Source organism: Passer montanus, unplaced genomic scaffold (assembly GCF_014805655.1).
Source record: "Passer montanus isolate IOZ18808 unplaced genomic scaffold, ASM1480565v1 scaffold146, whole genome shotgun sequence".
NCBI classification, from domain to species: domain Eukaryota; kingdom Metazoa; phylum Chordata; class Aves; order Passeriformes; family Passeridae; genus Passer; species Passer montanus.
This window is the reverse complement of record NW_024361607.1, coordinates 255,563-279,432: the sequence shown is the minus strand read 5'-3', so window position 1 is coordinate 279,432 and position 23,870 is coordinate 255,563. Positions and strand designations below refer to the sequence as shown.

General features: G+C 37.1%; 1 protein-coding gene across 10 annotated transcripts in view; it reads left to right on the top strand.

Moving 5' to 3' along the window:
- The window catches only part of LOC120498344 (activating transcription factor 7 interacting protein), a 76,966-nt gene that overhangs the window by 18,079 nt on the left and 35,017 nt on the right, over window positions 1–23,870 (top strand). For 8 of the 10 annotated variants that reach the window (XM_039700936.1, XM_039700935.1, XM_039700934.1 and 5 more), the window contains 2 exons: window positions 17,612–18,666; window positions 22,974–23,054. In XM_039700936.1, the coding sequence (XP_039556870.1) occupies window positions 17,619–18,666; window positions 22,974–23,054 (1,129 nt within the window). In that variant the 5' untranslated portion in view covers window positions 17,612–17,618. Of the gene's footprint in view, window positions 1–17,591; window positions 18,667–22,973; window positions 23,055–23,870 lie in introns of all 10 variants that reach the window. The other 2 variants (XM_039700929.1, XM_039700931.1) reach the window with 1 other exon arrangement.

The window sequence follows — 23,870 nt, the reverse complement described above, 5'->3', positions numbered from 1 at the left end:
ATGTGAGAGAATATTATTTCAGTCAATGCTGAGGTCATTTAATTGCTGAAACACTATTATAAAAAGGATATCCTAATTAAATTGTTTTAGAACAAAATTATTTGGTGTAAATACCCAGTATCTGTAATGCACTTACTCTTTGATACTCCTTAAATAACAACTTCCCTCCCCAAATCCTGTATCGATAAGATATTAAATTGATTTTTAAAGCTTTTGAAGGGGAGAGGGTAGCAATCATGCTCCAAGTAGAGTTTATGATTGGCATTGTGAAATAGTTACTTTTTGTTAACTTAGAGGGGATGGAAAGATTGACTCTTACAGAGTCATCAGGATAATTTGCTTAGTGAGACCCAAACACCATTTATTAGATTTATTAAATTCTATGTGTTACCCTTGCACACCAAAATCTGATTTATACATCTGTATACATCCAGCACAAAACATATTTGCTTGACAGGACACTGTCCTGGGAGTAAGAGGGGATCACACAGACAAAATAGATTGCTAAAGCCCAAAATAAACAGGTAATGCGGAGGGACTGAAATTCTGTAGCATACAGAGAAAGAGTAAGGAAGTCGTACTCTTTATAAAGTTATGTTCCTGGATGATACTAAATGCTGATGATGTGAATTATGCCTCAATACAGGTTGCAGTCCTGTTGTCTGTATTGGTTTTTTACAGTGCTGAAAAATTAGGAGGGGTCCCGGCAAAAAGCACAAGAATGATTATGACCTGGTCATATTCACCTTGGGGCTATATAAATAAAATAGTTTTATGGTTGCAAATGCAAGTCCAGGAGAGGTGATCATGCATACAAATTCATCAGGAGAGTCTGTAGTTAGTCTGAAAAATTATCAGGAAACAGTTCAGCTATGCTATGTGCCAGCACATGAAGAAGGGATGTATAATGACTCTTCTTTAATTCAAGGAGAAATCTAGCCTTTGATTTTTTGGATGAGGTGAAACTGCAGCCTGTCCTTTCCAGGAAGCAAGCAAGCGTGTTGGCTTGCTGGGTCACCTGGCAAGAGACGGACTGTGGACAAGTGTTCCTTCTGATGTTAAAGGTTTCTGGGCAGAACCTTTCTGGAAGTTGACTTACAGCAAACCTTAAATGGTCAAAATTCAAGATGCTTTCATTTGTGTCTTTTACACATTTTATCAATGGAAGCATTTTTAAGTATAATTCTTATTGTCTGCTTCTGGCTTCTATCTCTGGGTCACATTTGGGAAACTTTTGGGCAAGAAAAATTAAGGTTTTTTTTAAATGGTCACTCTGAGTGACTGTGCAGATGCATTTTTCTCCATATGATATTTTATGAAATTTGGGAAGGCAAGCAGTCTAAAATAGCTGTATAAATTCTTTATGTACTTCAGTGTTTCTGAAATGGTATTACTGGATTGCTGCTTCATCGGCTGTTTTTCCCGCTCATAAAACAGTAAAATAAAGGATCTTTTTTTTGTAGAACTGCTTTGAGCTTTTCACTGAAGAAGTCTTTTCCAGACCAAGTACTACCAACTCATGAATGCATTGGACAGTATCACTACAGCCTGGTCACTGTTTTTGGGACCAGGATCAAAAAATTTTTACATACTGTTCTGGCAAAATCATTGCCAAATAATGAATCAGTAGAGGTAAACTTGCAACTCCTTTTTTTGGTATTGTATTATATTATATGTGAATCCTAGTTTGATGTTCTGTGCAGACTATCAATGCTTCATGTATTTGTAATATTGTTTTCTTTATTTTTGAAAATTTGCATTAGCAAGCAAAACAATGACATCATCACTGGAAGAAGTGTGTTCTGCTTTTTATCACTTCCAACCTTTCCACTTAGGAATGCAACACTGGAGTTGGAGACAGCTCTAGACCTGGTTTTTCTGGTGTCCTAAACAGATCATGTATCTAGGTGCATTTCATTAGTTCACTGAGTTAGTGTGTATGATGTCACTAGTCAGCATGAACAAAACATTGCTGGCTGACTTCAGTCCACACGTTTGCTGCCAGCAACCATGCAGAGGTGATGGTGTTGAGTAACTGCAAAGTGGGGCTTATGGTGGCTTTGAAAAGAATTCATCAGGGAAAAAAAAACCAACAAAAACTGTCATCCTAGATGTGAAGTTTAAACCTGGGAAAGCCTTCCAGAATTACTTGTAAGCCTCATTGAGGTCATTTACAGACATAAGAAACACTTTGGGAAGTGTAAGTTGATCGCATTTGAGACCTGTAGCTTCTTAATCTAAAAGACAAAGGTCTTTATGGACTAGATGGAACATCTCTGCAGTCTTCCTTTGTATTTTGCCATTGTGTCCTCTGAGAAACCTAGCATGAGAACTTGCTGAGTGCTGTGGACAAAGAACACTTTGTGTATCTTTTTCCTGCTTTCTTCTTCAAGGATCTTAGACTAAGAAATCAAGGAAACACAAAGATTAATTCTTCCATTGTTACAGAAAAGAAATGTCTTCAGACTACAGATTTTAATTTCAGTTTCTTATGTTTACAAGTCCATATTCCTTTGTAATATTAACAACAAGCTGTAATTCACAGAAAATACTTCAGATTTCTTGTACTAGGATTTTGCTACAGATGTGGCTGTTGACATTTGGTCATCCCACAGCACAAAAAATAAATAGTACTTAGCAGCTAAAGTGATACAGCACTTGCTAATTGACTCCCTTTTATTAAGATTCATACTGCAAGATGAGAAAGTCCAATAGCTGGGTTGCTTTTAGATAATTGGTTTTTTACTCTACATCTTGGAGACTTCTGTGTAACATTACGTTTGTCATCTCCTATTTCAAATGGGTAATTAAGCACTTGCTTTTTCTCCCATTATTGTAAGGTAATGATTTGAAGAACTGTTGCCTGAAGTGCATGCATGCTTCCACTTAGTATTTCATAAAAACAACTATTTGCAGTTCTCATCACAAGAGTCTACACCTAATTATTAGCATTTCATCCTCTCCTCTTTCTTCCTCAATCATTACTTAATCCAAAAGGGAGATGTCACAGTATTTAGTTAATGTAACAGAACCCTTTTAAGAAGACATTGAAGAGTACTTCTTAATGCTTAAATGCTACTTAATAAGGACAGGAGAGAATGGGACTCTGTGTATGGATATTGACTAAACTATTTAAGATGGCACTGCCTAGCAGTGGTGGTGTTTATTCTGCTAGAGTTCTGAGAAGCTTGTTGCCTCTTTTGAATATTATTACTGCATGCAAACCATGCAGAGTAGCTGTCCAGGACAGAGGATGCTGTCTTGTTGCACAGGAAACCCCTCTGGAATAGATAACAGTCAGTGTGGGCAGTCTCTCAAGGAGCAGTAACCTCATAACAATATTATCTGCAAAAATACGTTGACTGTGTGGATTTTTGCAGTCTTTCATTTTGTGCCACTGTGAATCTGCTTCTTGATGTCTGTGTATTGGTAGAGTCACTGAAGTTCATTTATGTTGGGGTTTTTTTGTAAGATAGAAGGAGAACATGTATGGGTTCATGTGTCACATTCATTAACTCAGGGGGTTCCATCTCATGTATCAGAGTAGTATTTTACTCCTCTGTAATAAATCTAGATAACATGCTAATTGCTATGTGGTTTGAATTTTTTTATATTCCTCTTAGTATGAAATTCTCAACTTCCTGTCCTTGCTTAACTTAAGTGGAGAAACCAGAAATCAGAAAAGGCAGGATGATTGCTGAATGTCTGTGGGGTTTCTGTAGCACTGTAGTGACTGTTTCTTGTCACATGCAAATATTCTAAGATATTTTATCTACACATAGATACTTAGAAAAGCATAGGAAAAAGGAAGCTTCCCCCGCACCCCTTCTTCCCCTCTGAAAAAACTTATTGCCTTTCATAAAACAGTTCTGAAAGGACTGGAATGAAATGAGGTTATTTAAGGAATAAGTAGGGTTCCAGTGAATATGCCAAAATAGCAAATATCAAAATTGAGATGAAACTAAGATGTTGCTTAGCAACTGTGGTAGCCTCTGGTAGCCACAGATATGCTGCTGTAAAGTGAGTCTGTCTGAAGCAGGATTTCTAAAGAAATTGCTTTTCTTCATGAAATTTTATACTGATTTATTCCTCATTTTGGTGAACCTTTTAACTGTCTTTGTCAGGGACAGGAAACAAAAACCTAGCAATAAAACTTATTTTGCAAATTTATCTTTTTCTAGAGTTAAACAAGACTTTCTATCAAATATTTTGGTCTTACATTTTATATTATAGTAGCAATAAACTCCAGTTTTCCCTTTTCCTTGACTTGTCTTGACAACTGATGTGGGATTATACTGCATTAGTCATGCATGGGCTGCAGTTGCAGAATGGGGAGAAAAAATATTTAGTCATAGCTGAATACTATAAATTGCATTCCATGTTTTTCCTCATTGCACCATATTTTGAAACCTAACTTTTTTAGTTGTGAGCTGTTTCAGACATTCATCTGAAATGAAATTTTGCAGGTGGAAGATGGGTTGTGGTGGTTGAAACCTATGTATGAAAACAATTTAAATTTGTGTGAACTTTAAGAGTGCTCATTTTAATCGAGTTTTGTAGGTATGAGGAGCTTATACCAAAACTGGGTTGTATTACATTGCACTTCAAGTTTATCCTGATTTTTTCATGGGAATTATTAGAATTAAAAAAAAATCCAAAAAAGCGTTATGTTTTTGACAGGCACTTAAAGACTTTGTCCAATGCTTGGTGTCCCCTAGTCTGGACTTCCAAAAATAACCTTTCCCTTCTAGAATGGAATTCTTGGGCCTTGCAGTGTACCTTGCCCTAAAAACAGACATTGATAGCAGTTTTTATTTGACATCCTGTTTGTCTACATTGTTTTTATGGATATTCATAAATAAAAATTGAAAATAAGTTGGTACCTGTCAAATTTGATACTCTTTGCAGTGTCTTTAAATATATTTCTCTATATTTTTAGCAGCGGTATTTACTCAATGAATAGTTTATATTGCCATGTCAGAAGACTAAGTATGAAGAAAAATATGCAAAATGAGCCACTCATTCTATTGGTTGACCAAAGAAGGGGAAGTGAGGTGCTTGGAATTCATATCTCAGGTGTGATAAAAGTCAAGTGTCTTATATTAATTAGAAATGAAGTTTCAGAAACAGTCTTACTTTAGCTGTATGAATTTTTTACATATCTGACCAGAGATAGCAAACAAGATGAATTTGTTTTTCTGTGAGAAAATTGCCTTAAGGATAAATTCACTTATGCTTATTTCAGCCTGATGATCTATTGTTTCCATATATATTTTTAGCTTCTATATACAAGAATTACATTTAAAATCCTATACAAATGAAACTAGATCCTCAAGTTCACAACCTAATTACATTTTAGGCTTCTCTTATTATAAGCCATCTGATCATGTTTTCCTGCTGGACAATGTAGAAACCATATGCATCTATATAAACACAAAATGCATGAAGTATATAAAATGCCTATGTACATATTATATTCAAAGAAGAGGTTTTTTTTGTTTTTTTTTAAATGACTTAGCTTGTTAGTAGAAGATGGCTTATCTTGAAAGGTACCTTCTGAACTGTGTTGCTGTCATGCTGAAGATGTAACAGTCCTTCAGAAGACTGGTGTAGTCATGTGACCACCTTTAAAAGTCCCATTTTAGAAGCATTTTAATATCGAACACCTAATATGGATCTTCTGGTAATGAAATCAGTTGTACAGCTTAGTTCATAGAGTATCTTAGATCGGAAACAACCTTAAAAGATCACGTGATCTGGTCTTTCGTGGGAAAGAGAGCTTAGATGAGATTATCTGGCATCCTGTCAAATTACATCTTGAAAACTTCTAGTGATGGGGATTTTGTCACATCCTTGGGGAGGTTGTTTCAGTGACGCGTGTTCTCCTTGTTAAAAAAAAAAAAGCGTCTGTCTTATATTGACACAAGTCTTGTTTTCTTGATTCTTTACCTACCAACTGATTTCAGCCAAACTTTAGCCCCACCCTAGCAAAAAAAAAAAAGGTATTTTCCCATCAACTGTGTAATTACTTTCAAGACACTACTCTCATCTTCCTTTGTTTTTGTTTAAATAGCTTTGTTTTTCAGAGTATGTGAGTTGACAAGAATTATTAGCATTAGGTGTAAGCATCTCAGAAATGAACATATTGTGCTTTGTTGCTTAAGGTGCTACTGATACAGGTCAATACAACTGTGCCACTTACAACTAGTGTGGCATCATTTCAAAAGTTATTCCTACTGCTATTGAATTTAGAAGTCTGGCCACAAGATGATGAGAAAAGAGTGTCTCTTACATGTTTACAATTAAATATAGAATATTGCATTTGGTCTCCTAACAAGTCAGGTAAATGGCACACAGTGAGATCATATGTCTGCTGTCTGTGCAGCAAGTATGGTGAGTAGGTGTCAGAGGTTCTAGAAAGGAAGAATACAGTAAGAACTAGTATCCTTTCAGGCTACTTTTTGACATTAAAGCCCCTTTCAAAGCTAGTTTGTTTTTCTTATTTATTTCTATGATTGGAACTACGTAAAGAAATCATAGGTTTGTTTACTTCCTGCTTCCTGTTCCTTGGGCAGCTTAGCAAAGAATTATATCTGGCAATCTGTGTCTCTAGAGCTTGTTCCATATGTGCTGAAATTAAAAAATCATCCATGCAATGGTTGCTTACATATTAGCTTATTAAACATTTAAAGGACCTTTTGGGTGACGTATCGGGTAATTTTTTGTTGCAAGTCTTTACAAATGTGAGATGTAACAAATCTTTGCCTAAGAGCAAATACAGAAAAATAACTGTCCACCTGCTGACCCAAGAGAATTTAATCTGCCATTATAGACTTCTACTAGAATAAGTAAGTCTTACTCTGGTTGCATGCTTTAGTAAAGTAAGAAATTGACTGCCTTAGAACTTTATTGGAATGCGGCTGTTTATCATTGTAAAAACATGAATTACGTACATTATTTAACATATTAGTACAATGTGTTAGAGGTATTTAAAATGTGCCCTTTTTTTCTTCTTCTGTATGTAGTAATAAATAGAATATTAGGTTGGCATTTTCTTTCGTAGTTCCCATCATTTCACAACATTAGTTTCCTTTGGAAAACATTTACCCCCTGATAAATGAAAAAATGCCTTGTGATAGGAGATACCATTTCTAGTAAAATGCATTAAAAGTAGCTGATTAAGATCTATGCAGTAAGATACCTTTCCTTGAAGAAGTCTTGCGACAAACAGTCCTGACACTAGGTACAGGTAATAAAGTTTGGGTAAACTGTAGTTTTCATGAGAAAATTTGTGAGTATTGGTCTCTTTGGTCGTGGTGATGGTGGGGTTTTCCCCCAATTTTATTTTAATGCACAAGTTTTTGTCTAATTTCACTTACTTCATATTGGGATTTCTGTTTAATTTTTGTGATTCTGTTTTGTTGAGTCATTCAGAAGATACCAAATGTCTTCAGTGATCTCTGTAACCAGCCACCTGCTTTGGCCACTTTTTTTCCTGATCTCGTTACTTGTGACAGAGAAAATACCATTTTTTTTGTTCTGGCAGTGCTTGTGTACATGCTGTGTATCAGATGGCACGTCTCAGGCTGCCCAAGAGCTAGGTTAGACAGCTGTACATGTCCTGTGTGCACTGGCTGCTTCGTTCACCTTATCATGTTGGCTTTCACCTGCCTTTACCTGTTCCATGAAACAGAAACCTGGGGGCGGATGTGGAAACCTCTTTACTTGCTTCTGCTGCAGTCAGAAGAGTTTGCTATCAGTTTCAGTGAAAATGAACCTTCTGTAGATGATTCGTGCTTTGTAGATTGAAATTATAATATTATGTACGTATAGATTACTGCTGGAGTTTCTATCATAGAACATGTATGTACGTAGCATCTTTTAAGATTTTGTGCTTTACGGATTTTGTATCTAAATTTTATTCTTAAGTGCTTCCTCTATTTTCAGAGTTTATTTTCTTAGTTCATCCTGCTTGCCCTTCCAAATCCCACACTGTCTTTAGTTTCAAGTGGAGGAATGGTACAGGTGTTTCTGGTGAGGTGAGATTAACACGGGGTAACTCAGGAGACAAGAACTTTGGGAGTCCACATCTAGTAAGGATTAGGTGGCATTAGTTGCAGGCGTTGTGGATTACTCCATTGCCAACTCACCAAACCGACATGGGGTATTACAGTAAGAAAGATGGCTTCTGTTCCAGCTTGCCTAGAAACGAAAGTGAGAAAGAAGATAGTGTGCGGATTATAATGGTTTGTTTTGATTTGAAAAGAGAATTACTTCAGAATCTATTTTTGTCACTTAAAAAGCCGCACCGAAACCCTGAGGGAGTTGAGTGCGCCGTGCCCGCACGCACCGTCACGTTGGGGCGGCTGTGCGTGCCTTGGCCCCGGTGTTGGCTGCGCTGCCCTCCCGCCCCGCTGCGGCGCCGCTGCCAGCAGCAGCAGTGCTGGCTATTTTTAGCGTGTTGCCAGGCAGATTTGGTTTATGCAAAGCAGCTCTGCAGCAGCCAATCCCAAATGGGTATGCAAATCTTTGGCAGTCCCCGCCATCACTTAGGGAGCCGACAAGAGGACAAGATGGCTGCCGAGGTGCTGCCTTGGCCTGCCTCAGACACTCGCTGAAAGAAAACTCATCCTTTCAAATGTGGGAAACGAGAAATAGCCTCTCTGCCCCGAGCAGCTCAGAGTCCCCACCAGGCTTCACTTTATGGAAGAGCTGTTTTCCTCGCGCCCTGGCAACGTGCCCCTTCATCCTGTGTGCTGCGCCTGTGCAGGGCAGGTCTGGTGCAGGCCGGGCAGGGTGTGCTGCCCCTGCCCACAAACGGTGTCTTCCCCGGGGGAAACCCTCCCAACATCCAACGAACCAACTGCTGGTTTAGTTCCATTTTAAACTTGCTTTTTAAACAGAATCTTTGAAAAAAAACCCTCATAGAAGATGCTTATGTGTGGCAAACAGTAATGTTTCAATGCAGCATCGCCTCTTTTATTGCAAATTTTCTTCTCACTTCTGCTGCTTCTGGCATTTGAGAACTGACTCTCAGGATCACTGTCAGCATCAGGTAGCTCACCTCTGAATTCTGACATCTCTGAGCTGCCAGAGTTGGAAATCTGAGGTTACATCGCTACAGCTAGTTGCATATGTGATACGGGAACTAATCTAGACAACAGACTGTTCAGGGTAAATATCTCTGTTCTTTCATTACAATAGTGTTATTCTGCATTTTTTCTAACAGAAGACAAGGGATGCAAATGTGCATATGTTAGTGATACCATGTCAAAGTTGTGGCCTGTTGAAATAGTGCAAATCAGATGTTTAAAATTTATAAAAAATTTCCTTATAAAAAGAAAAAAAATACGTTTTATATAATGCCTGGAAAAGCTTAAACATGATCAGAACATCTTGCCTTTTTTCTGAGATTGTTCTTTTTCCACAGCGTGTCTCATGTTTTGATCTGCATGTGCACGAACAGTTAATTGAGGTTGTTCAGGTTTAAAGTTTGGAATATCCGAAGTAGAGTAAGTTTTTATTGTAGATGTGTTTTGGCAGTTAGTGACCATATCTATGGAATTATTAGGTCCTACTCACACTCAAGGACAATGAAAAGGAAATCCAAGCTGTTAATCCTATGCCAGAGATGAAACTGTAATCTAACATTGAGACTGTGTATTATAATATTCATCAAATGTATCTTTAAATGCAAAAATGCAACTTCACAGTCTGTAAATCCTTTAATTAAAAAAAAAACCCAAAACCAAACAAACCAAAAAACAACTTCCTTAGTGTTTTAGCTTGTGCTAAAAAAAAATCTTTCTGTAAGAAAGATGAGTTTTGCTGTTACCACTGTTTAAACAGGATTTGTTCAGTGTTTGGAGATGTCACAGCTGAATTGAAAGCTGATGTTTTGAGTTGTTGATAAAAGCTGAAATCTCTCACATTTGTGGGAAGTAAGAGAACACATTATCACAGCCTTGTTGCTCTGGCTGAGTTCCAGTCCTGCAGTTTTACTAGTTTAATAATCTAAGTAGCTGTTAAAATTCAGAAAATGATAGAGTTCTTGGAGAATCAGCCTAAGCAAGAAAGATGAGTTTTGCTGTTACCACTGTTTAAAACAGCAGGATTTGTTCAGTGTTTGGAGATGTCACAGCTGAATTGAAAGCTGATGTTTTGAGTTGTTGATAAAAGCTGAAATCTCTCACATTTGTGGGAAGTAAGAAAACACATTATCACAGCCTTGTTGCTCTGGCTGAGTTCCAGTCCTGCAGTTTTACTAGTTTAATAATCTAAGTAGCTGTTAAAATTCAGAAAATGATAGAGTTCTTCTTGGAGAATCAGCCTAAATTCCATGTGCTAAATAGTGGGTGTTTCTAAGGGACTTGAGTTGCTTGTAGAAGTTGTGTAGGAAAGACTCTCCACTTGTTTTCCATTCTTCCACGTTCCAAAGAAGGCAGTTACCTAGGTATAAAGTGATGAACATATAAGAACAACTCTGCAGAACTACCAGCAGATAAAATATGTTAGCCAAGTAAATAGACTTGTCAGTCATTTTTGTCCTATGAGGAATTCATTTTTTCCACAAGGCTTCAAAGTGCCATGGGAAAAAAACTCAAAAATTTGGAATGAGAAACAGATTAATGAGCCAGTGCCAGAGCAAATATTATTCTCTTGAGATAGAGGAGACACAAGAGAAGTGCTGAATTTACTGTGATGTCAACGTGATGAGAGCATAGTTCAAATTAGTACATGACGCTGTTATGGGTAAATATTGATAAAGCCAAATTAATAATTAATGATGATAGATTTTATTTTGCGATCGATACACAGTCTCGATAGCCACAATCAAAGGGACAGCGTCAAGCCCGGGTTCAGCGCTGGGTGAACACTGGTCCAACCTCTATCTCATCAGAACCCCCTCTGTTCACAAAGCCAGTCGGGTGGAGTCAAGCTTTATACTTTTTTTGTGGCCCGAGGCAGAGTCCCTCTTGTTTCTTTCATAGTCAAACATATTCTTGTTGCCTCCTTTCTTTGAGTTGGACTGGAGAATTTAATTCCTGATCAGGGATGAACGCTATACAAACATACTCGCGTCATCTTCTTCCTCCAGGTGGACTGGACAATGTAGTTCCCACCAGACAATAAACACTGGTGGTAGAGTTACGGGAATCGGTTATTGGAATGCAAGTCCCCTGACAGCTTGTGCCATCTTGATCTCAGTGCTTTGACGAGCATTCATCGTCTGTGTCTCCACCCGAGCTAGTGTCTTTTGATAGCAAATTAGGCCTCTCCTCACTGTGTCTGTGGTTTTGCAGTGATATGCTGCTGCCTTATGAGGCAATTTCTTGATTTCCATGTGTGGATTTGAAAACACTCTCAGATACTTCTTTTAAACATTATGACATATAACCATTTCATATTCTACATAACCAAAAATTACATATATATTGCAATACTATCACATACACAATAAACAAGACCAATCTCTTTGAAATTGTACTGTGAGTGTACTCTGGTTTAAGAAAGCTTTAACCATGTAGGTGCCTCTTTTTCTTAGGCAGAGATACGTATGTGGGCTTAATGTTTTGTTGAATTTCAGAGACAGTTTTTTGCAAAGGTGGGGGACATTGGCTTCGCCTTTCAGGGCAGAAGTCATACTGCAGTCATGACAAAACACCAGTTTTCTGTTGGAATACTAAAAAAGCAGTGGTACTGCATAGGATCTGAAGAAAGGAAGGTTTTCCAGATGCCATACTTAAACCCAGGTGGGATCTCAAGAGGTTTTTTTGATTCAGCATTCAACATCGCATGAATTCAGTGGTCGCCTAAAAATGCTCCCGCACATTAAACACCTGTTCCTTATTGCGGCTGTGCAGGCGCACTCGTGGGTCAGCGCTGTTGTGCAACTCCAGGGCTCAGACGGAAAGCCCTTGGCTTTCTATGGCGCCCTTTGGAAAATCCCGTTCCTTTAACGCGCGCCCCCGCGCCCGACGGCTGCCGCGTGGGGCTTGTTGCTGGGTGGAATTTAAGACACTGCCGCCTGATTGGCTGCCGCGCCGCTGCTCCGTTTAGCCAATGGGAGGCGGGCCTGCTAGTCCGGCTGCGGCCGGCGGGGCCCCGCGGGCGCCCTCTGGGGAGCGGCCGCGTCAGTGCAGGGCTCTGCCGCAGGGGAACGTGCCTGGCTGCCCGCTCTGAGCCGCGGCACTTGGGGATGGGGCGGGCACAGATGAGCTGAAGGGGGTTTAATTACAGCTCACCTTGTTCTGCTGTGTGTGCACTAGGCTAAGTAGGGCAGGATGGTGACGTCATTTTTTTTTCTTAGAAAATGGTATCTTTTTCTCCCTACTCTCGGCTAACACTAACTTAACTTCAGCCTAGGGGGGCAAAAACTGAAATCGTTTGTGGTGTGCTAGAAGAGCTATTATTTTCACATATGATAGTCATGTGATTTCGGCTTTGTTTATTACATTTAAAAACAAAGGCACAGTTGTATGTGGAGCTCACTAGGCTGGTGGTGTGCATTCCATTCAGCCAGATCAGTCAACTTGTATTACTAGTAGAAAACCAAATTACTGGTGCATTATTTAATTACGTCTTTTATAAGAGTAGGTCGCAAACATTATTTTTTTCCTTATTTGAAAATAGTTTGTAAATTTCTGACAACTTATATTGAAATTGCTATGGAGAATTTCAACTGAAAACTGCTTTTTATGAACCACTACTTAAAAGGTAGGTTTTATTCACCACTTTCATTCTCTGGAAGCCTCCATCTAGAACACAATACTCATGACCATTTGCTGCTTCACTTTCTTTGATTTGGCTATGCTACATTGTAAGTAGGCTTCCACATTTGAGTGCTGATGTTCATTATCAGTGAATTTTACTTCTTCCATGTAGTTCTTGTTCTTTGACAAACGTTTTATGGTTGTGGCGCATTTGTCTGGTGCTGCATGCCCTCGAGGAGCCCTTCGCTGGTGCTGTTCTAGACCCGTGATGTTATGCAAACCCCATTACGCACTATTGTTCAGATTGCAGCTTCTCCCTCTTCCCCCCCTCATTTTCCCATGACCTTCCCTTTGTCTGCTGCCTGTCGCTAGGCAGGATTCAGGCAGCTCCATGCTCATTGGCTTCTCTTTTTGAGCAGCTCATGGGCTGCTTACCTGAGCACGTGATCATAGGCTGATGCATACCAGCTAATACATTCTTTTCTTGCTTTAGAGCCGTCATCTCTTTACAGGGTAAGAATAATAAAAAAATAGGAAATAGAGGGGAAATGTCTCAGAGACCTTCCTACAGTCCTAGCTGCATTCGCAACTTTTGTGCTATTTAGCACACATTTCGTCATGAGAAGGACTCTAAATTTTGGAGGGAGGTGCTTAATGATGTGTTCATGTCTCACATGACTAATTATGTATGACTTCAAAGCTTAAAATGAAAAAGGGAGTTTTTGTATTTAAACAAATGAACACAGCATGTATGTTGGCCTATCAAAATTGTTGACTTTTATAAAACAAAAACAATCAGCCCAAAACCTACATCTTTATTTACAGCATTTAACCCTTGCACAGGTATCTGTACATGCCGGAGTAATTTTGTACTGATGCATGCAAAAGCCATTCTTTGAAATAAAAGGTGTTACTATGTTGGCTTGGTGCCTGGGCCATTGGTTTCCTCCTTGTGACTTGGTCACACAATGAGTAAAAAAAACACCCAAACATCAGATAAGGGAGGTGTTTAACAAACATAGCTAAACTTCATGTTGTTAACTATAAAGGGAGACTACCAAAATGCATTCATTTAGAATAGTAGTAATTTGATAAGTTTTATTTGTGCAAGACTGAATCCATGTAATTTGCTCTGTTGCTCTCTGAAGGGGTGCACCTTGCCCCTTTGAAAGACTGGAAACCAGTATTCATCAAATGGTGCCTGACTGGCTTACACTGGTGTGACCAAGTCTGTCTGGACTGGCTGCCAGTTGATTTGTTTCTCCTGCACTCAGCCCTCGCATGAGTCTGTTCTTTGGCTGCACTGTGCTCCCTTGTGGGTATGGCTGGAAATGCTTCAACACTGGTCTGCCCTGGTAAAGATATTTTAAAACATTGTTTTCAAAGATGAACACAAAACACTGGTTTGTCTCATCTATGCTTATAATTTTGTCACAGTAGTTTTTATGGAATATTGGTTTTGGTAGCTTTAATCAAATACTCTTTGGTTGCAAAAGACTGTGGGATTGAGCAGGACAATATGCCTGAGTTATGCCCATAACCATTTAACAATGGAATTTTGAGAAGCCTGTATTTCCTACAGGTTCTTTCCAGATCTGTGCTAGTGCTTTGTTTTTAACTAGATTTTGGATAATATCCTAAGATAAAAAGTGAACATAATATTTTAATATATAAGCAATTCAAGTTTCTTCATCCTTTTTTTTTCAATAAAAAGTAAGGATGCATTAATATAAAGGGATTCTGATGTTTGAATTTTTTAAAGACTGCTCTTCTTGGCAAATGTAAAAAGAAGTGTCTTTTATTTTCTCTGTATTTACTCTGTATTAAAGATGTTAATGAAAAACTGCTTAGATGATTTAAGAAAATTAGAACAGCAAATATTAATTTATTTTAAGTTATATGGTTATTCGAGTGGTGCAATTACAGATTTGATTTTAAGACACCTGTAAATGTTACATTAATCTATTAGTGTATTTTCTGATCATAGCAAAGGTAAGACTGTGAATTTTGTAGTATATTTTGTAAATTCTGCGTGATGCCTATAAAAGAAAATGATGTAGTCTGGGAGATCAGACTATCCTATTGTAACTTTGATGCAGAGGCCCTGTTTTTGTACTGTGCTGCCAGAGGGTTCTCACTAGTGGCTCTCCTATTAGGAGTTCTTGGACTTGTTCAAGGTTAACCAAGCCTGCTTTTTTTTTTTTGAAATTGCCTTTACAAGATAAAAATCTATAACAGCATGTGTGTTACAGGGGTTTATATGAATGAAGCGGTTTGTGTGATGTGAAAATGTCTGCCTTCCATTCTGAGTTCTTGGGAAGACAGAAGGGATGTGCTTCTAAAAACTGCACTTGCACTTCCAAAATCCTAGAGACCTTTACGTGCTTTTTGTACTCTCAGGTGTAAAATTCTTGCATTAAATGTATTCTTTTCTGAAGGAATATGAAGTAATTGTATTTAGCATGTAGACAGCTCTGGAAAGGCATTAACAGGTCACCTGGAGTTCATAAGCCATCTGACTGAAAATGGTTGTGATGAGAACCTTTTTTCAACTCAAGTAAACTGGTGTTTCAGATCAGTGTTTCTGTGGGTGTTATATTTTGCTCCCACTAGTGGCAATGCAGTAGTAGACAATCCAGTTCAGAAAATCTAGGTCAGAATGGCAAAAAAATAATCATAATGGTATTATTGAGAGTTCATAAATAGACCTGATACAACTTTTTGTCAAAATTTGTTAATCTGTTCTTGAGGTGTGAGTCAAAGTGTAAGTACTATCAGTAACCCAAATCTAAGGATTCTAGATTGTTTTGCAGAAAATAACTCAAGAAAAGGGTAAGGGAAGCTCAGTGCTAAGTTAAAAGGAAATATAAAAAATTGCTCTGTGCTTTGTCTGTGTTTTTGTCAGGTCGTGTTAAGTATAAAATAAACCTTAGAATTGTAATGTAAGGTATATCGTGAGTTGGGGTTTACAGTAGCATCCATATTGTACTTTAGAATATATATTCTTGAATATTGTAGTTAGGGATAAATGTTAAATAATTCTCTTCACAAAAAATTATTCCAAATAAACTAAGAAAGATGCAGTAAACCAAAATGATAGTAGCTAAAGCGTGTGACCCATGAGGGAGCTTGACAGCTTCAGTCTGCTGAAGAGAAGGCTAAAGGGCAATCTTAGCATTGCCTAAATAAAATTTGTAGATGAGGTCAGCTACAAAACGGAGTGGAGCCATTGTTATTTAATGGCATCTGTGTTCTGAATTTTGTACCTTGGTTCGTCGAATTGTCAAATATCCTGAGTTCTAAGGGACCCACAGGGGGTTGAGTCCAACTCCTCGCCTGGCACCCCCAAGAATCATTCCACCTGCCCACGAGGGTTGTCCAAATGCTCTTGAGTTTGTGGTTACACAAAACTGTCATTGATCTGAGCTAGTGTTAGCAGTAATCCTACTTTCTTTTATCAAAAAAATTTAAAATAATTTATATCCCCCTGAATAGACAAAATGCAATATATTTATTCATTTCTTAGTTCTATAAATGAAAATTAATTGGGAGCTGACACAAAATGAGTCATACATAGTATTTAAAGTGCATCCTTTGCCTGATAATTCTGCTGTGTCAATGTTATAAATATTTGCCTATCTGGTCCTTGTGGGCAAAAAAGTCATATTGAGATAACTGCCTGATGATTTTTCTCTTAATTACTTTTAATATAATTTTTGCATGATTTTGAGAAATGTAATAAAGTCGTATGCTTGGTAGAAGTAACTTTATGGTGGTTTGTAGCTTCAGCAGACCTAATTTGGTTAGCACCAGCTGATTCAAATCGTAGTTGTTGGGTTACATTTAGGATATAGGAACATTCTTAGCTGCTTTCTGCTTCTGAACATTATCTTATGTAATCCTTTAAAACAAGACCATTAAGCAAGACAACATGGGGAGAAAAATATATTTCAAAAATCCCTATGGATTTGTTTTGTTAAATGGAAACAGATGAAATCAGATTTTGTTTCATTTCAGCAAAATCATTATAGCATTCTAGGTAATGCTGGATTTAACTCTATGTTTTTATTTAATAAAATAGACTTTGCACCATTTTTCTTACACTTTTTATAAACATTTATATTTTTCTTAATACTTGTGTGGGTGGATGGAGTGAATATAACTTTTGAGGGCAAACCCACCAGTTTTCCTTGAAAGAGGGAATTCTTTTACAAGGTATTCCAATTCCTGTAGTTTTTATAGCCACAAATAGTCATAGTAAAATGTTACTGCAGACTGAATGAAAGTGGTCTAAAAATCCAAGTTCATGTAACCATTGTATAGATGAAAGTGGAGGATGAAAGTCTGTTGTATTTGTGCATAAAAAAGTATCTTAATGAGACATTGAGAAATTCTTTGTACATGATGAAATTTTCTTAAAAGTGATTTGATATAAAAATCTTGTCATTTACCCCAGTTATTAATTCTGGTTGTAACTTATGAAATTAAATCTATTTAGAACAATAGAAATATTCTTGATCCATCAGTTATACATTTATTTTTTACCTTTTGATGAGAAGAGAGGCTTCTGGCTCTTATCTTAGTATAATATATATTTAAAATAGAATAGTGTGAGACAAGTGGTCTGAAATGTGTAGTTAGAATATTACTGCATAATGTCTTAGTGTGACCTCTGTGACCTTTGCATAAATGTGTTTGTGCAGCATATGGAGAAACTTGGATTCACTTTTTGGGAAGTCAGATAAAATTCAAGTGATGACAGGTGTTTATTTGTTTCTGTCAGTATCATTTCAACCAGGTTACTTTAAAGTGTGCTAAACGTTGCACTCTTTCTTAGTAGCAGTGTAATATGACAATGGTGAATTTTTATCTTCACAGTTCTTTCTGAATTTTTTAAGGGCTAAAATGGATAGCACAGAGGAACCTCAGAAAAAAGTCTTCAAAGCACGAAAAACAATGAGAGTAAGTGATCGGCAACAACTTGAAGCTGTCTATAAGGCTAAAGAGGAGCTGTTGAAGACAACTGAAGTGAAACTGTTAAATGGAAAACATGAGAATGGAGATTCTGATATGAATTCCCTTTTAAGCAATACAGATTGTGGGGAAGTCAAGAAAGAAATTAATGGCGTGGTTGACTTGTGTGTTAACTCTGAAGAAGGAAGAGCAGCTTGTGATGAAATTAGTGAGACCAAAAGGCCTGAAAGTAGGGCAGGAAACATTGTCAATGACATAGAATCCAAAGCTCTAATGCTGTCTTCAGAAAATGTTACTCCTGAACAAGCTAAAGATACTGACATTGCAGTAACGTGTGAGGCTGAAAATGGAGTTGGTAGCAGTAAAGATAACTTCCATGAAGAAAATAATAGAAAAGATCATGTGGACCAAAGAAAGACTGATATCCCATTGGAAGGTGAAAGTAAACCAGTCTGCGATATTAGTGACTCTTCTGAAGAGAAGGGAGAAACAAATTATTTACCTGTTAATTCCAGTTCATCTGGAACAGGTGAGGAAAAGAGAACTGAAGAGGTAACTGTTGAAGAGGGTGTTGGAGAAGAAGCCATCTCTAGCAGTATGGAAGCTGACCAGGAAAAACAAGAAGGCAGTGCAGGCCCTTCAGAAACCACTGTTTCAAAGACAATAGATGAGCCAGGTGAAAGTATCTTGGACAATACAGAGTGTATGGAAACAGATGACATTATTCCAATTCTGGAAAAACTAGCCCCTGCTGAAGATGATCTGAGCTGTTTTACTAAAAGTTCTCTGCTTCCAGTGGATGACACAGTCCAAGATTTAGAAGAAAAAATAGACAATTGTTTGGGTTCACCATCCAAGCAGGAAAGCAGTGAAAGTCTGCCAAAAGAGGCTTTCTTAGTACTGTCTGATGAAGATGATCCCTGTGATGAGAAGGAGGAACTTACTGAAGGGATATTGCCAAACAAGTCAAGTCTTCCAGGTAAGAATTTTTTTAATTATTAGTTTCAATTTAAGTTTGGGATGTTCATTTCTTAGATTGACACACTTGGGTCAGATTTCTAAATCAAAGAGGCAACCTTACCTACCAGTAATGTAATGTAGTCTTAGTTTTCAAGGTTGGTATTTGAGGCACAGGAAAAAAACTTTGTACTGAAAAATGGTCATCTTCCAGATTTGGGTGGTTTTGATTTTTTTGTTTTGGATTTTGGTTTTAGGGTTTGTTTGTTCTTTTGTTGTTGGTTTGCTCTGGGTTTTTTTCATACTCTGTAAATTTGGGTGCCAACTTGGGTGAGGTAGTGGGTGGAAAAAGGAAAGATAAGTAATTGTCAGAGAGGGAACAGAAGGATTTGCAAGAAGAGGAACTGCATTCATTTACTGCTTTCACAGGGAAGAAAGTATTTCAGCTTTCTTTAGCATGCAAATAAATGATAAGGAAAACACGCATATAAACCAGGTGTACCTCATCTTCTCTTTCAACATTTCCAATACTGTCTTTCAGTAGGGAAAAAAAAGTTTAATGAAAAATTGATGTCGTGTATTGTTTTTATATCATATAGCTTTTATTCATTTAACTCAGTGGTTTTTATCTAAGTTTTCTGTGACTATGACAACTGATTGATGCTTTTAAATGTTAAGTGTGGAATCTCTTCATGTAGTTAGCAGAACATTTTTCTAAGTTAAACTCTATGGATGTCCTTTGTAGTGTACTGTTTAATACAGTTTTGTAAGCTTTTTTTCATTTTGACAATGGACAGTCTTTGTTATACTCTTGCAGTTCTGAAAAGAAAACAAAATTAATAATTTACAAAACGTTGACAATGTTCTTTTATCTGTAATTAAGAAAGATGTTTCAGATTATCTTGGGGTTGGAATTATTTTGTTGGGTTTTTTTCCTCCCCCTCTTCTGCCCCCCGCGCCCATCTAGCTTGTATTAAATTATGACCGTATTAACCCAAGTATGTTTAAATATGGTTGACTGGGTAGAAATTTCATGGCTTAAATAAGATTCAGGTTTTAGTCTCTGGGAAGTTAGTGACTATAGTTTCTCAAATCTTGTTTTACTAATGATCAGACTGTGACATTCTAAGTCTTCAGTCTTTCAAACAGCTAGAGAAACAGAGATAAGAATGGCTTTTCAGCCCTGTTTTTGACTCCTCCTTTTCTAGTATTTACCTTTAAATAATGCTAGTTAAATGGAGATAAGGTAGGTTCCATAGTTTCTGCTAAGGTAGGCATTAGTTGTTGTCAGTGAGATTGAGAAAGTGATACCACTGTTGTGCATACAAAGTCTTCCAAAAACTATTGGAGGTGGGGAAGCAGCGGGAAGGAAGGTTGTGTGTAGTTGTGTCAAAATTGTAGTGTTATGATTCCCTTTTATGAAATAAACAGTACAAATATATTGGTTCTCTTTGTTCTCACTTCAGTTTAAGAGTTCTCTCATTGAAGCCATTATGTTTACTTTTTTCATCTTACCCAATGAGAAAACACTCTGGGGTCACAGGGGAATTTGCTATGGAGCAAAAAGACTGAAGTGAATATTAAATACTGGACTACAGTTTGCAGAAGTTTAAAATTAATGTATCCAGCAATAGATTTTAAAAATTCTAAATTTTGGTGACAAGTCAATTTCTTTTGACTAGGTGTTTTATTTCTTGGCTTATAACCGTTTGACTCTTAGAGTTGTGTGGCCGTAACTGAGACTGTTCATGAAATGAAATAAATTATGTTCTGCCTTAACCAGCAACAAAGATAATAGCAGAGAGGTTGCATAGGCAGGAAACAGTTGTATGAGAAAACAGGTAGAGTTACTTTATAAAGAGTAACTTTTGGAAAGGGTCTGGGAAAAAGAAAATTTAAATAAAAATTTAAAAGGACACCATATGGAGATAATTTCAATATTCTGTATTGGAGAAACAGATGCAAACTCCTCATTTAAGAAGCAAGATTTCAACAAGTCAAGATAAAAAACAACATGGCTAAGCAGCAGTGAAAAATGGTACTAGAAGACTTTATTCAAATGAACAGATTAATAGAATGTCTTTCCCAAGTGGAATTAGTAACTGTAATAGCTGTGTTGTCACAGATTTTTGTAATGAAATATCATACATCAGAAAGCCTTGGAGCTTTTTGTGTAAGCAAACAAGCATGTGACAAGGAAGCCGTGATGTGAATTCTCTTGGATATCCAAGCACAAGTGATTTCTTACCAAGAAATTTTGGAACTGAAACAGTAAAATGGAAAGGCCTCCTGGAGGAAATAATCAGCTGAAGAATAAAAAATAAATTCAGAGTTCCAGAGACTAGTTCCAGAGACTGTGCTGTATGACAGAATTAATAAATTGTCTAAAATGAATGGTAACTAGTTATGTCACAGTTTGCTGATATGAAGAACTGGAGAATTTTACAATGCCGATTGACTGAGAAACAAACAGGTTTCTCAGGTGAAATTCATAGTAATTATCTACAAAGTGGTGCACATGAGTACAAAATTCATAACTTGGTCAGAACGTAGAACTGACCTCTCAGTAAAAATATTTCAGGATTATAGTAGGTGCTTTTGAGGAAACATTGATAAAATGGCAGTTGAAGAAATCAAGTGAAAAATTATTGGAATAAATTAGGAAACATGAAAACTTTATTATGATACACCAAGCTCATAGGAGGCTGACAAGGTTGCATTCATTCCTTCTGCTTGTTTAGCATCAGGCTAATGAGATCACAGCTTAACAGTGGAAACTAAGCTGATAGCCAACTGTGAAATCTTTTCCTCCTTAACTGAGAGTTCAGCTGTGCATCATGTTGAAACCACCTTTAGTTAAGTGCCTTAGATTTGTTTATAGTAATGGAAGTTAGTAAGGAAAGGGCCTTCTCATCCCTGAAATTACTTGTCCTCTATATAGAGGTTTTTTGGAAAAAACCCCATAAAGTTTTTTCAAAAGTAAGACCTTGGATTTGTAGATTGTAACATGTTTTAAAGACATTCTAGATATGCATGTCTTTCCATGGAATATTTGTGTCTTTCAGCTGAATATTAAAATCTCTGAATTGTAGGAAAAGTTGTCTTGAACTTAACAGTTCTCCTTTAGATTCATAAGTAAACTAGTCCTATTTTATTCAGAGCAATTAAATACACAAAGCTTATCTATAAGGCTTAAAAAGCAGGTGGCATAGGCATTATGCTAATTTATTACCTTAAAAGTAAGTCAGATTTGGATTGAAGAATTTGTATTACGAATATTATTTTTACATTAATAAGAAAAATTAAAATACCATATTGCCAGGTTATTGGGTTTTGACTCCTTCCTTTTTCTCATTTATTAGGTAACTTGTTTTAAATCATTTAAATGTTCTTCGTAATAGAAGGGAAATTTAATGTTAAGAGAGCATCAAGCATATCTTTGCAACCAGAACTTTCCATTGAAAAGCTAGTAAACCCTGCAGTAATAACAAAATGAATATAGGCAAATGAAGAAGTGTACAGATAAAGATGTGTAAAACAGTGCTTACTTCCTCTCTTATAGTCTGGATAGATTTTACTGTAATCTTAAAACCAGTAGTTTTGTGTTGTCTCTAACAAGCACAGAAACACACAATGGAAGCTTGTTTCTTTCACGTATATATGAAACACATATTGGAAGCTCATGGAACATATAATAAAATTTTTCTGCAAGTGCTACCATTTTTATCTTTGTTTGGTGGCTTCAGATTTTTCTTCTTTTAAGCATTTCCTAAAAAGAGTATTTTTGAATGCCTAGTTCTAAATTGTGATACTTCGTATTAGCAAGAAACTTCAAATTAAAATTAATATTTGTTAACCTAAATCTAGGCTTTTCCTACCATTAAGATTATAGTTGAAGTTATCAATTGTAAATAGAGCAATATATTAGTATTTTAGTATTTTGTTACTGAAATTTTTATGCTTTGTCCTTAAGTGGAAAAGTAAGCTAAAATAATTTGTTGAGACCTTCAGCTGCATTAAAAATACATAATTTTGTTTCAGAGGTAACTGAAACATGTTTCCCTCATACTTGCATTCAGTAATTCTGGTTAAAATGTTAACAAATTCAAAACTGAGTCTGAATGTGTTGCATGATAGTTCAAATTTTTGTTTTGAGGGTATTCCCTTAATTTTTTCATATCTGCATTCCCTCTTTGTGATACTTATTTCTCTTGTCTTCCCTCACATGGTTTTTTTTCATGTTTTCTTAACTCGTTAGTCAAAACAGGACTGTTGCAAGACTTGTAAATCTGAGACAGTGTTACATGGATTTTTTTCTTCTGTTTATAGAAGAGGTGGAGGGGGAGAGAAAAAAGGAATGTGAAGATAAAGAAGAAGAGGTCCACAAAGAAGAGAAACAAATAGAGAAAAGTATGTAATGTTAAAACCATTGTGTTTCACTGTGTTGTGTGTTTTAGAAGCACAGAATCATTAGGTTTGGAAGGGACCTTTGATGATTATCTAGTCCGATGCCCCTGTTCAAACCAGGTCAACTAGAAAGCAGTTTGCCCAGAACTATATCCTGACAGGTTTTGAGTATTTCCACGGGTGAAGATTCCAGAAATTTCCTGTGTTCTGATCCCAGTGTTTGACCTTCCTCACAGGAAAAAGTTTTTAAATGTTTGAGTGAAAATTTCTGTATTTCAATTTACATCCATTTCTCTTGTCCTGTCACTGCTACTCATTAAGAGTCTTGCTCTGTTCATGCTCCACCTGTCAGGTAATTCACACACATGATAAAATCTCCCCCAATGGCCTTCTCCAGTTGAACAATTTCAGCTCTTGATGAATGCTTCTGTCTCTGAAACATCTTGGTGACTCTACGCTGCAGTCTGTCCAGCATGCTCACATATTTTTTTGTATTTAGAAACCCAGAACGGGACAAAAGACACAAGGTTCAGGCTCACATTCCCTGGTTAGAGGGGAATAAGTACCTCCCTCAACCTGCTGTCAGTACTCATTCTCAGGCAGCCGAGAATGTTGTTGGCCTTTTCTGCCAGAAGGGCACATTGCTGGCTCATGTTCAACTTCATGTGTATAGAGAACACCAGGGCTTTTTCTAAAAAGGTGTTTACCAGCCAGTGAATTCCCAACCTGTACTAATGCATGGTTTTATTGCTATGCAAGTGTAGCACTTGGGCATCTCCTTTTCTTCAACTTCATGAGGTTCTTGTTTGCCCATTTCTC